This window comes from Geospiza fortis, unplaced genomic scaffold, assembly GCF_000277835.1.
Source record: "Geospiza fortis unplaced genomic scaffold, GeoFor_1.0 scaffold157, whole genome shotgun sequence".
Classification (NCBI taxonomy): domain Eukaryota; kingdom Metazoa; phylum Chordata; class Aves; order Passeriformes; family Thraupidae; genus Geospiza; species Geospiza fortis.
In genome coordinates this window covers 3397840-3409556 of record NW_005054314.1, presented here as the reverse complement: position 1 = coordinate 3409556, position 11717 = coordinate 3397840, and the positions used below count along the sequence as shown (strand labels likewise).

Below are 11717 nucleotides of genomic sequence, written 5' to 3'. Positions count from 1 at the left end.
ATGCAGCTGTCACTGAAATTGTTTCTTTGGAGAAGTATCACAAAAACTTTAAAAAGAAAGGATAAAAGCTGTTACTAATGCACGTGGAGTCATGCCCAAAAATAACTGTTTAGTTATAGGTTCAGTAATAAGCCCTGGATAACACAAGTTTATGGAAATCCTGAAAGATCATTAGTCACTCTAATTATGTGATGTTGCAGAGGAGCAAATGGTACATAAATAAATCAAAATTTTGGAAAATGCTTCCCTTTGACCTGATAATGCCTTCTTGATCTCTTGTTGCTTACAGGGTTTTACAAACTGGAATAAAAGAGATTTTAACCAGTTTATTAAAGCTAATGAGAAATATGGTCGTGATGATATAGACAATATTGCCCGTGAGGTGGAAGGAAAGTCACCTGAGGAGGTCATTGAGTACTCAGGTTTGTGATATTTGTAAATGTATTTATTTCCTAATACTGGAGCATTACCATGATTGTTGTTACATGTTCTTTTAAAATTACAAGATGGAGAATTTGGATGCATTTAAGATTTTTTTTGGTTAAAGTATGCAACTTTGTTTTTTTTTTTTTCGGAAGACTAAATTCTATTTAAAAGGTTGATTTTGTAGCATATAACTAACACCTACAGCTGCCTTTAGCCCTCCTTAGCCATGATTTAGAATTTGACATAGTTAATTCTCACTGACAACATGGACTTGTGAAATTGTACATTTGCCTTATATTGCCAATGTGATTCTTTATGCTGTATCTCTGCTATTTTACCTGCTAGTACGCTGTGTCTTTGTCTTTTGTATTTACACAGTGCTTTTGAGATTTCTTCCTCTTTCAGCCTTGGATGTAATTTTACTAAACACCTTCATAAAATGAACTTTGCAGTGTTGTTTCCTGTAGTTAAAAAGGAAGAGCTCTACAAGAGTTCCCTTCAGTGTTGAATTTATTTTACAGTGAATTATGTTGCATGCAAATTTTGTTAGAATTTTTACTAAGCCTTTACTAACAGTTAACTTTTAAAGATACTGAGTAAAGAATCAGTGCAAGCTTACTTTTTGGCTAGCACAGTAAGCTGGAGAGCATTAGCTCATTGTTTAAGATTAATGGAACCACAAGCTAAATTCTTTCTTTTTTTTGGCAGAGTATCTTAACAGTGAAGTCATAAGAGCAGAGGAAAAGATTAAATTGAACAATTTTGTTTTGTGTTTTTAGCTGTTTTCTGGGAGCGTTGTAATGAACTACAGGACATTGAGAGGATTATGGCTCAAATTGAACGAGGAGAGGCCAGAATTCAACGGAGGATCAGCATCAAGAAAGCCCTTGATGCCAAAGTAATTATTCCAGGTTTTTTGTTTTCTGTAGCTGACTTCCAAAAATTCCTTCAGAAAAGGAATAACTGGGGATGAGAGTTCTGTCTTTTTATGCAGCATAGGTAGTATACCATCTCTACATGTACATTTATCATGTAATGATTCCTTGATGTAACATGGTACGTTTATTAGTCCTTATTTTTGTTTTGCATTTAGATTGCAAGGTACAAAGCACCTTTTCATCAGCTGCGTATTCAGTATGGAACAAACAAAGGGAAGAATTACACAGAAGAAGAAGACAGGTTTTTGATCTGCATGTTGCACAAGATGGGCTTTGACAAGGAGAATGTGTACGAGGAGCTGCGGCAGTGCGTGCGCAACGCTCCTCAGTTCAGGTTCGACTGGTTCATCAAATCCAGAACTGCCATGGTAGGTACCACTTACAGGGACTAGCCATGACATGAGGCATCTTGTTCTTTTTTTTTAGCACCACTACATAAGATTTGTTTAGGAAACAAGTGCTGAAAGAATAACTTTGGGTTTTATCTTAATTTCTGTTTTTTTTTATAGTAACCTTTTGTCTTAGTACAAAAAAATGCAATACAACTCAAACACAGATTAGAAAACCTGCCAGGCTCAAGTCCCATGTTACCCAAAGGCATTAAGGCAGAGGTAGACTAGACTTACAAATATCCTTGTTACTTTTATTGCAAACTGAGTGCTTTACCAAACAGTGTCTCTTAAAATACGACTCTTTTAGAGTTGTTGCATAACATTAAAGACTAAAGACATGTGAATAATATACTTGGAGAAGGGAGCAGCTCTTCTAATGCAGTATTTAATTTCTAACAGCATGAGGAAAGTTAGTGATTCACACAGAAATTCATCACTGAAGCAATAGGTTTAAAATGCACTTTGTAGTTTGTGAATGTGGATTATCCCATGGAAATGCCTAAATTTCTTTAGGCATACTTTACTGAAAATTTTGTTTGTATTTAGAGAATATAATACAAGGTTAATAGCAAGTAGACTAGTACTCAGAATTTTAGAGCAGAGCCCTTAATTTTTAATTGAGTTATTAAGCAGGAATTGATAACACTAACAGAAGCTTTGGTGGTTGCAAATATCAAGGTATGTAGGTACCACCATCAGAATAAGGGATTCTTTCAATGATAAAAAGCTGTTGGATCTACCCCAAAATTTTTGCTCAATTCCTTCTACTTGTTGTTTGTCTTCATTTCCTGACCTCAGGATTTGTTTGTCCGAAAGAATGTTCTTTCAGAGTTCTGGGTACTGTACTAAGAATAAATAAAACATAAAATAAAATATTTAAAATATGTATTTGAACAGGTGGGGATATTTGCTTTTCCCAGTACTACTTATAATTATGCAATACACTTTTTACTTGATATTTCAGCAGTTGAAGTGTTTCTGGATAGTGCAGCAGTTAGCCCTTCATTGAAAAGAATTTCAAGTGTTTCTTACTAAAATGTCTGTTTGAAGAAATACTGGGTTTTAAAATTATGTCTATAAAGAGAGAAGCCTGCAGTATTTAGCACATTAAGAAGTTTCTTTAAGTTGTCTATGCAGGAATCCATTTAAATAAATCACAGAAATGGGTACTAGAAATTAAAAATGTAGCTCAGCGTTTAATATTAGTTGATATATAGTTGTCAGGGGTAGAGTTAAATATTCAGTTTAAGTCTTGCAGATCCTTATGTGTTCAATATACTTTTTTTTCAAAGGGGATAGAAATAATTTGCTCGAGTGTAGAAATATGTTCTGTGGTGTCTTAATGCTGAAACTGAGACACTGGGAATATAGTGAATCTTTTGGGTTAGGTTTTCTTTTAAAATTCTACCCCTTAATAATTTTAGTTTTTCTGCTACTACATGGTTGAAAAAATATTATGGAAATACAAACTTAAAACAATCTTTCACTTTCAATGTACATTTAATTTTCTGAAATGTTCTGAATTATCATGCTCTGTATGGTTAAGTAATGTAGCTGATATATTCTAATGTCCTGAGATGTGTGGAGGTCTTAATTTCCATGGGTCCATTTTGCACTAGTGTGGTGATTTTTTTTTGGTGAAGAAATGTGCTGGAAAATCACATGATAATAACAATGAATGAAGTATAAATACAAATATTTGTTGAGGAGTAAATAAGTGAAAGTGGAGAAATGCTTCCTGAAATGCTGAAATCCACATGTGGTCATTTAAACTCATATGCAATAAGATAAAAAGGGCAGCATAATTCAGAAAAGAGTTTAACGGGCTCTTTGAGAAAGCTTTGTGTTCTAACCACTAGGTGTCTCTTGAATTCCACATAAATAGCTAATTTGTCTTCCATCTTACTATTTCTGTTTGTTCTCCTGAAGATTTCTCTTCGAAAAAGAAATCCTGCTTCATTAAGTTATTTCAAAATCAAATGGTTTACCCAAAATGTAAGTTCTTAAATATACCATGAGTGCCTAAGATTGTAATTTTTTTTTGCTTTCAGTATTGAGCACAGATTTGTTTGTTTTTTAAAAAAAATTCTGTACATGCAGGAAGAATGCAAAATATCATGGCAGTAGTGAAGCATGTATCTGTTCTCTGAAGTCATAAATTATGGATATTCTCTTTTAGCTTTCTGCAAACACTCCCCAGCATAAGAGAAATGACTTCTTAGTAAATACAGGAATGCCCCTGCCTCCAGCCATGCAGAAGGCAACGGTTCAGTGCTCCCATCTTATTTATTGCAATCCAGGTCTTTAGAGCTGTGAGGGGGTGAACAAAGTGTCTCTTCTCTCTTTCCCTCCAAAAGAGAAAAGTATCAAGCCACACAGTTGTTCCTTTTTTATCTAAACATTGTTGTTTGGGTGGAATTTGAGGGAGTTTAACGATTGAAGTGAGAGTGTTTTAGCTCCAGAAGGGCTGTCACATACCAGGGCACAAGCATAGCACCCTAATTCATGGTTTAACCTTTACTGGAGGGTTGGGGTTATTGCTACAGGGATGTGATAAAAGTGACTTATTACAGTACTCTGATGGTGAAGTTACAGCCATGACACTGGAAGATTTCTGGAGGGGACTTGTAAAGAAAAATGTCCTGAGGATTTTTATGTGTGTGTGTGTCTGATAAAAAGAATTCAGGTGGTGGTAGGATTCTCTGTGTCCATTCTGAACTACATGGCTTTTGCCCAAGGCCATGGAGCATCCTTTGTAGAGGAATCTGTGGGAACTGTAGAACTTAGACTGGTTAAGCTTGAGGGTTTGAATGCCTCAAAGATGAGTCACATGCTTGCCTGTTTGGGGAGGTTCAGATCAGGAAAGCATCAAGGCTGTCTTATTCATGATGGCTGAAGGAATATCCAGCTTACAGACACTGAGAAAATAGAGACTAATTTCTAGACAAAAAGGTCACCTGTTCACTTCATTGCAAATGGACCCATTGTAGGTTAAGATATGTGCTACTAGGTAATTCTAGGACAGCCTGTGTTTCCAGAATGTCTTCACTGAGTTTAGCAGAGATAAGACATATTTTTTGGGCTTTTTTTCCCTCAGAAGAGAGATTCCTGCTTTGAGTTGGAAAGAAAAGCCCATGCAATCATGTTCTCAATAATACATAGAATATACTGAATAATTATAATAAAAATAGGTACTGTTAGGGGTTTTGTAAGATATCTTTTTCTTTTAAATGGGGTACAAGAAACTGTCCAAGTCAAGTGAGTTCTATTAAGCAAGCCAGCCATTAGTAACTGCAATGCAGATATTTTGAGTTGTATTGGAAATACTTCTTAATGTGTAAACAACCTGATGGCATTTAGTCCTGATGGCTTGCAAGTCTTGATGCTAAAAGCATTTAGAGCATTTAGGATCCTGTTTGAATAAAAACACAACAGTGAGTTTACTATTTAAGACTGAATAGATTTTTGGCCAATTTGCAGCTCTGCTGTGTCTCTTCACAAAAAAACCTCCCTAGTCTGTGTGGCACAAAAAAGTGTTGCTTAAGATAGCTTTGCTTCCTTTTCTCTCTGCTTTAAAGATATATTTAAAGACCTGTTTCCTAAAATCTGGCATACTGCGCTGGTAGGCTGTAATTTGCTTCATTAACCAAGATGAAAGATCACATCAGTCTTTGGAATGTCAGTTTGGAAGACAGAATCCTGAAAACTCCTTGTCAGGAGGACAGTAAATCCTTTCCTGTTTCTAAAGGTTACACTGAGGGAAAGACAGATAATAGTAACCAAGCTAATGACCAGTATTATTGAATACTTTAGGAAAATGTAAGTGCTTTGAAGTTAAAGGATTTTGAACATAGTTATGTAAGCAAGAGAAGTTGTATAATTTGCTTAAAAGTTTGATGTGTTCTCTTTCCTTAGGAGTTTCAGAGACGCTGCAATACTCTCATATCATTAATAGAAAAAGAAAATATGGAAATTGAGGAAAAAGAAAGAGCTGAAAAGAAGAAAAGAGGAGCAAAAGTTACAGCGGTATGTTTAGCAGCACTTACTTTACTTCCAGTGGGGTAGAATTCAATTATATATTTTTTTAAAAATGTAAAAGATAATTGTAGGCACTGATTGTGTTAGTAGAGACCATGAGGTGAGAGATTAAACTGAAATATTTGTCTATTCACAGCTCTCCTAGATTTGCTTAGGTAGGTATTCCCAATGCATAGGATTTGAGGGCTTTTTTTTTTTTTTTGAGAAGTCTTTTGTTTAAGTAGCAGAGGAAGACTTTTTTTAGAAAGTTGCACTGCCTACTTTCTGCCTACTTATGTACATCACATGTTGCTTCAATTTCTTAGAGATTTTTCTCTCTCCTACATAGTAGTTGCTGGAAGAAGAAATGAAAGTGCTTCTTTTATTTTGAAGGGTTGTCATCTTTAGAACAGAATTGTGCATAAGTCAAGGTCCTGATCTTTTTATCCAGTTGAGGGTATGTGTGGTGCCTGCACCACTGAGACCAAATAATGATTTCAAGGATATAAAAAGGGTAGGAGAATTAAGTGTCTATGTCTGGGATTAATGTTTGCCTTTCCATTATATCCTACAAAAGTGAACTGAAATCTAGAATGCATTGGGGTCGTACATTCCCTCCTGAATAATCAGTTACTTGTTTAAGTTTTTTGTTTGTAATGCCACTATCTTGTAAAATTTATGTTTATTTGTTCTCCTTAGTCACAGAAGAGAAAAGCAGATTTGTCTGCTGAGAACTCTGGAAAAAAAGATGCTAAGAAAGTCAAGTCATGAACCTGAAGGCTGAATGCTAAATATGAAACTGCCACTTTCTTCACTCCATCTATGTGTATTAATTGCCAACTTCTTTGTATTCATGGTACTCTTCCCCAAGTCCCATGCTTTAATTTTGCAGATTTTGTATCCTTTACAACGCCTTTCTTTACCTAAAATGTGTAGCTTTATATCTTACGCATTCCAGTATTTTTGTGTACTGTATTTTGTGAGTTTCATGTCTTTGGCAAAATTCACTCAGTCCTTGGTTTTTCGAAGCTTGTGCTGAGGTAGCTTTTATATGTTTTATATGCTGCTGCTTTGAAAGAAAACCTAGATTCTATAGCTGTATTATTGTTGTTTCATATTTTAAATTTATATGGCTGTTGGAAAATAAACTGACTTTATTATTTGAAGAGAAATATACTTCACCTTTGTTTTCCCTATCCTCTCTCCCTTTTTTGCATAGCTGCATTTAGAGAGAATGTTAAGGTTTGTATAATTGTGCCTTCATCATCAATCAGATTTTTTTCAGAGGAGTACTTAGACAGGATCAGGAGCATGACAGAACAAAATCTAATTAGACTGGCATCCTTGTTTGCTCTCTGCATTAAAAGGACATTTTCTCTGAAATGTTCAGAAGGAAACCCAGCAAATACACACTTTTTGTTTTTCTTTATTAGTGATTTCTGCTGGGCTACATGCTTAAAGACAGGGTGAGGTGTTTCTCACAATGGCCTCTAGATGAAAACTTTTCTATGCCTCATAAAAGGAAGTAGTCAGCTCACAGCTTCTGGTTGTTTAAGTAGCAAACAAAATAGTTCACTCTCTGGTTGGTAGGCTCCTCAGCTCTGCTTCCCTGTGCTGAAAGATCTTCGTTGCTCTAATTATCTCTGCTAAAGTTCTTCTTTTACCTTTTATTCAACATGTCAGTCAGAAGCAATGGGGATATGTTATGGAGTGCTCCTTTTTAGTATTTCTATTTTAATGAAGGAATGAAAGTGTTGGATGTATGATTTTTTGACTTTGCAAGAATGGCCTTTATTAAGCAGGTTCACAGTTCCTGCTCACTTTGGAGTCTGCCTTTCCCAGATCAGTAGAACAGTGGCTGTGACATCTGATGTTTTACTTTAATGTTCTGTCTCTGATCTGGTGTTTAGTACAGACCTTGCTACAGTGAGACATGCCCTCATAATGTCAGGTCTAGATTAATGCAGTGTGCTTTACATGGTATTTCCCTTGAAGACTACTTGTAAACTTCTTCTAGTGCAGTTTGCTTCCTTCAGTGGTTTGAGGTGTTTTTAGATAAAGAAACCTCTTTACTCTTTGTATTTTGTGCTTTGCATTGGCTACCTTCTGTGTTTGTAAAACATAGGACTTTATAAAATAAAGTTCTCAAGCTTTGCCCATATTCTTCTATGTCATTTAAAATATATTGGTATGTCTTTGAAGTTTTCTGGGATTAGTATCTCTTCAGTTTTGTGAGGTATTTCCAGCTTTTTTTGTAGTGTCTGTTAAAGGTTTGGGGCAAAATGGGTGTGATGATTGAGCATTTCAAAAGATAATTCAAAATATCAGATTCTGTATTCTGGAATGTAGTTTTTGTCTAGGGACCACATTAATTATTTCACTGGGCTTATATTTGTAAGACTTGGTATTTGTTGAACTTCATCTGATGAGTTGAGAGGTACATCTGATAATGATGGGGCAGGAGATTGGTCATAGGAGTCAGAGCATGCTCTTAAATGAGTGTGCAGCTCAGGTGGGTTAGGTGTGCTCAGGAGGAAGTATGTCTCCTCAGAATGTGCAATTGGAGCAGTTAACATCCTGCTTTATCCTTGGGAGGAGGACATCCCATGTCATTATGGAAAAAGGCTGTGCAACCACAAATTCTGGGAGATTGCTATTAATAGAGAGAGGAAGATGCCTTATTTGCATTTGAATTTTGGCTCGTGTGCCATTCACTAAGTTTGTGGCCTGAAAGCATAAAAACAAGTTAAAAGGTATGGGGAATAAAGGCTGAAAGAGCCAATTGAAATGTTTATGGAATTACATGGCTAGGTCTAGAGCTTATTCTATTGCTCCTATTTAGCATTGGATGAATATTTTAATGTTTTAAGTCTTGAAATAAGTGTATTCTGGTTTTGTTTATTGTAGATTAGCTTTGTTTGACTTGCATGTTTTTGTGTATCCAGTTTCTCTGTGTTGCAAAGTGTATGGAAAGTCTTAAAATGGTAATATCTCAACATGTTGTTTTATGCAGATTTTTTAGTTTGAGTTACCACTTGAGTTAATGTTCTTTCTTCTCAATGACTTGATGCACAAACCATATAGCAAAAGATCATGCAATGGTTCTTTCAGCTATTACCCCTTGATCAGACAGCTTCTCTGAAGAATGATAGATTCTCCCAGGAGCTATCTGTTACCTCTTGCAGTCTGTAGTCCCCAGTTAAACTGAATGTGCTGTTGAACAACAGTCCTTGAGAGCATTTGGACACTATATACCAGTTCCTAGCAGATTGAGCCTTCCCATCCATCATGTCCTACAGTGATAACTAAAGAAAATTGCTAACAGCTGCTGGTTGGGATTAAAGGAAAATGGATCTTTCTCTTCCCTTTTTCATTCTTCCAGTTGCCAATACCCACACAGTGTGTGCCTAGCAGTATCTTAAATTATATGCTGCTGTGACTCAAAATTAGGTGACAGAAATGAAAGAATCTTTCTACTTTTAACTGCTATTTTCTTAGGCAAGGAATACTGTTTGTAAGAAATTAGTAAGTGCTGAATGTAATGTGACAGAAAACTTCTGGAAAGTTTGCGCCTTTAGGCAATTTTAGAGTTGCCAAAAATGCTGCAAGATAAAACATTTTGAAAGCTAATTTAGTTCCTCTTCAGTGGACAAGTAAAATTTGTTTGTGTAAACATCAGGCTTGAAGAAAGTCACCTAGCACCTTTGACTTACCAGGCAGTGCACATAACATCCTGGGAGAGGTCACAGCAATTGTGGTGGCTTCCTTTTCACATATTCATAATTTCCAACTTATTAGTCCTTTTATTTTTGATTTATGTTAGTGATGACACCAAAAAGCGAATGCTGCTAGCCACCTTCATTGTATTTAATTTCAATTTGTTGCAGTGGCACAGAGAAGAAATGAACTGTCTTCTTGCTGGTAATATTAGACCATCTTTAGATGCTGGTTTGCACAAGTGGTGTTACTATACTAAAATATTAAGTAAGAAATGTTTTTCTTGTAGATTAGCATTGCTGTTTGATTTAGTGCTAATGCTGGTTAGGGTTTTAAATAAAAGCAGCTATCACTCTTTGAGATTATGAGCAAGGAGTATACAGAAATTAATCAGAATCTAAGTGCCTGATGGTGTTGCCAAACTGATTTTTGCTTTTATATATTCTTCATATATATTTGTAGTTTTGTAGCTATATGAAGGATATATAAAAGCAAAAGTTAGTTTGGCATCAATGGAAGTAACTTTGTTGTGCAGTGCCTGCAGTTGCTGCTGTGTGCTGCTGTGTTACAGGCACTCTGTACATGCCTCCTGCTCAGTAGGGGGATTAAATACTTTCAGTGATGAGAAATAAATGCCAAAGCACAGGTTGAAAAAAGGTGGAGTTTTGCAGTCAGTACCAGTTTAGGTGAGTGCAAAATGCTGAGGCTGGTGCACACATTGGCACTTGTGATGCTGGAAGGGATTGATCACCAACTGTAGTTCTGATCTGACTAAAGAGAGGTTAACGGTTGTTACATTTTACTTAATTTTATCTGGTTCACACTTAACTCCAAGCATGTATGTAAATATGTTTGTGGCTCATAGTTCTAATGTTTGATATGTTCTTTTTCTGAAAGACTTAAAGTTGAACTTAGTTTGCATATTTTGAAATGTAATGTACTCTTTAATTGCATTTGCATGGTATCCATCCTCTCATGAGAGCCTTAATAGGAGTAATATTTGCTGCCTCAAAGGTATGTCAGTGTTGTGTTGTTCAAGATGATTTCTGAACTTTTTCAATCTGGGATTTGTTTCTTATGTTGTACATACATGAAAATAAAAATTAATATGAACCTGATGTCTTCTGGTCATTCTGGCACACAGGGGTCTGTTACTTGGATACTTTCAAGATAGTTTGATTGTTGCTCTTGTGCCTCCCATAACCTTCAGGCCATGGTGGCTGAATGTAAGGATGTGTGTGGCTGTTCCACATCTGCTTTCAAATTATATTTTCTTGTAATCTATACTAGCAGTGCCTGTGTTTTTGTGACAGCCTTGCCTGTGTTGTCTCTTAGTACAGTGTTACACAATGTATGTTGGTCCTATATTAAAGTGTATTGCTGGTTCCCTTTTGTTTCATACCTCTGGTGTGTTCCTAAAATGAAATACTTTGGAGCTTAGGTCCAGCTGACACAATGGTAGGAGCCATGAATTTTGTTGCTCTTGTTGATCACAAGCAAATTGTAGCCTTGCTAGATACTGTGCTTGGAGAGGTGCGTGCCCTAAATGACTGCTCAGTTTTTTCCCTCAGGATAACCTCAAAAAAAGGACAGACTGGAGGACCAGTTTCTCTGGTGTTGGCTGGTAGCAATTGTGTCTGCTCCACAGTGAACTTTTGATAGACCTCACTCTTTTTCAGGTGAGGCACCTGGACCAGGATGGAGGAGCTGGGGGAAGATGTGAGGTTCCACCTTACCTGGTCCTCAGTAGCAGCCAAAACAATTTTTGGGTTCACTCCAGGAGCTATAGTTCTTCCAGATAGCTTTGCTGTGTGGAGATAGCAAGACAAGAGGTTGCCAGTTGTTGTTATAACCTGCTTTAAGTCCTGACTTAAAGGTGTTGGGATGGAAGGGGGGGTGGAGTCAGGAGTAGGAAGATGCACAGGTATGTGATGTGCTCTTAGCTGGGACTAAGCCTTTGCTTCTAGCCCTTAGTTCAAGTCCTGCTGGGTCAGTTAACATAATGAGTGTTTTCATGGCTCCTTGGAAAGCTGTCCAAACTAACAGATGGGGTGCTTTGGCACAGTGCCCCATCCCTGTGCATCCCTCTCACAGCAGGCTCCCCATCCAACATTTGAAATGGGGAGCAAAAAGGCTGAATCCTGGAAAAAAATCACATGTACTGGGCAGGGGTGAGAGCTGGGCTGGGAAAATCTGTGTGTAACTGGAGATTGATGGCTAAATCTAT

At 36.6% G+C, this 11717-nt stretch overlaps 1 protein-coding gene across 1 annotated transcript in view; it reads left to right on the top strand.

The window, feature by feature from the left end:
* The window catches only part of SMARCA1 (SWI/SNF related, matrix associated, actin dependent regulator of chromatin, subfamily a, member 1), a 28703-nt gene extending 18095 nt beyond the window's left edge, over positions 1-10608 (top strand). Inside the window, exons 19-23 of the mRNA XM_014306573.2 lie at positions 290-422; positions 1206-1324; positions 1520-1732; positions 5672-5782; positions 6473-10608. Coding sequence (XP_014162048.1) covers positions 290-422; positions 1206-1324; positions 1520-1732; positions 5672-5782; positions 6473-6544 — 648 coding nt within the window. The 3' untranslated portion in view covers positions 6545-10608. The remainder of the gene's footprint in view (positions 1-289; positions 423-1205; positions 1325-1519; positions 1733-5671; positions 5783-6472) is intronic.
* The last annotated feature ends 1109 nt before the right edge of the window (positions 10609-11717 follow it).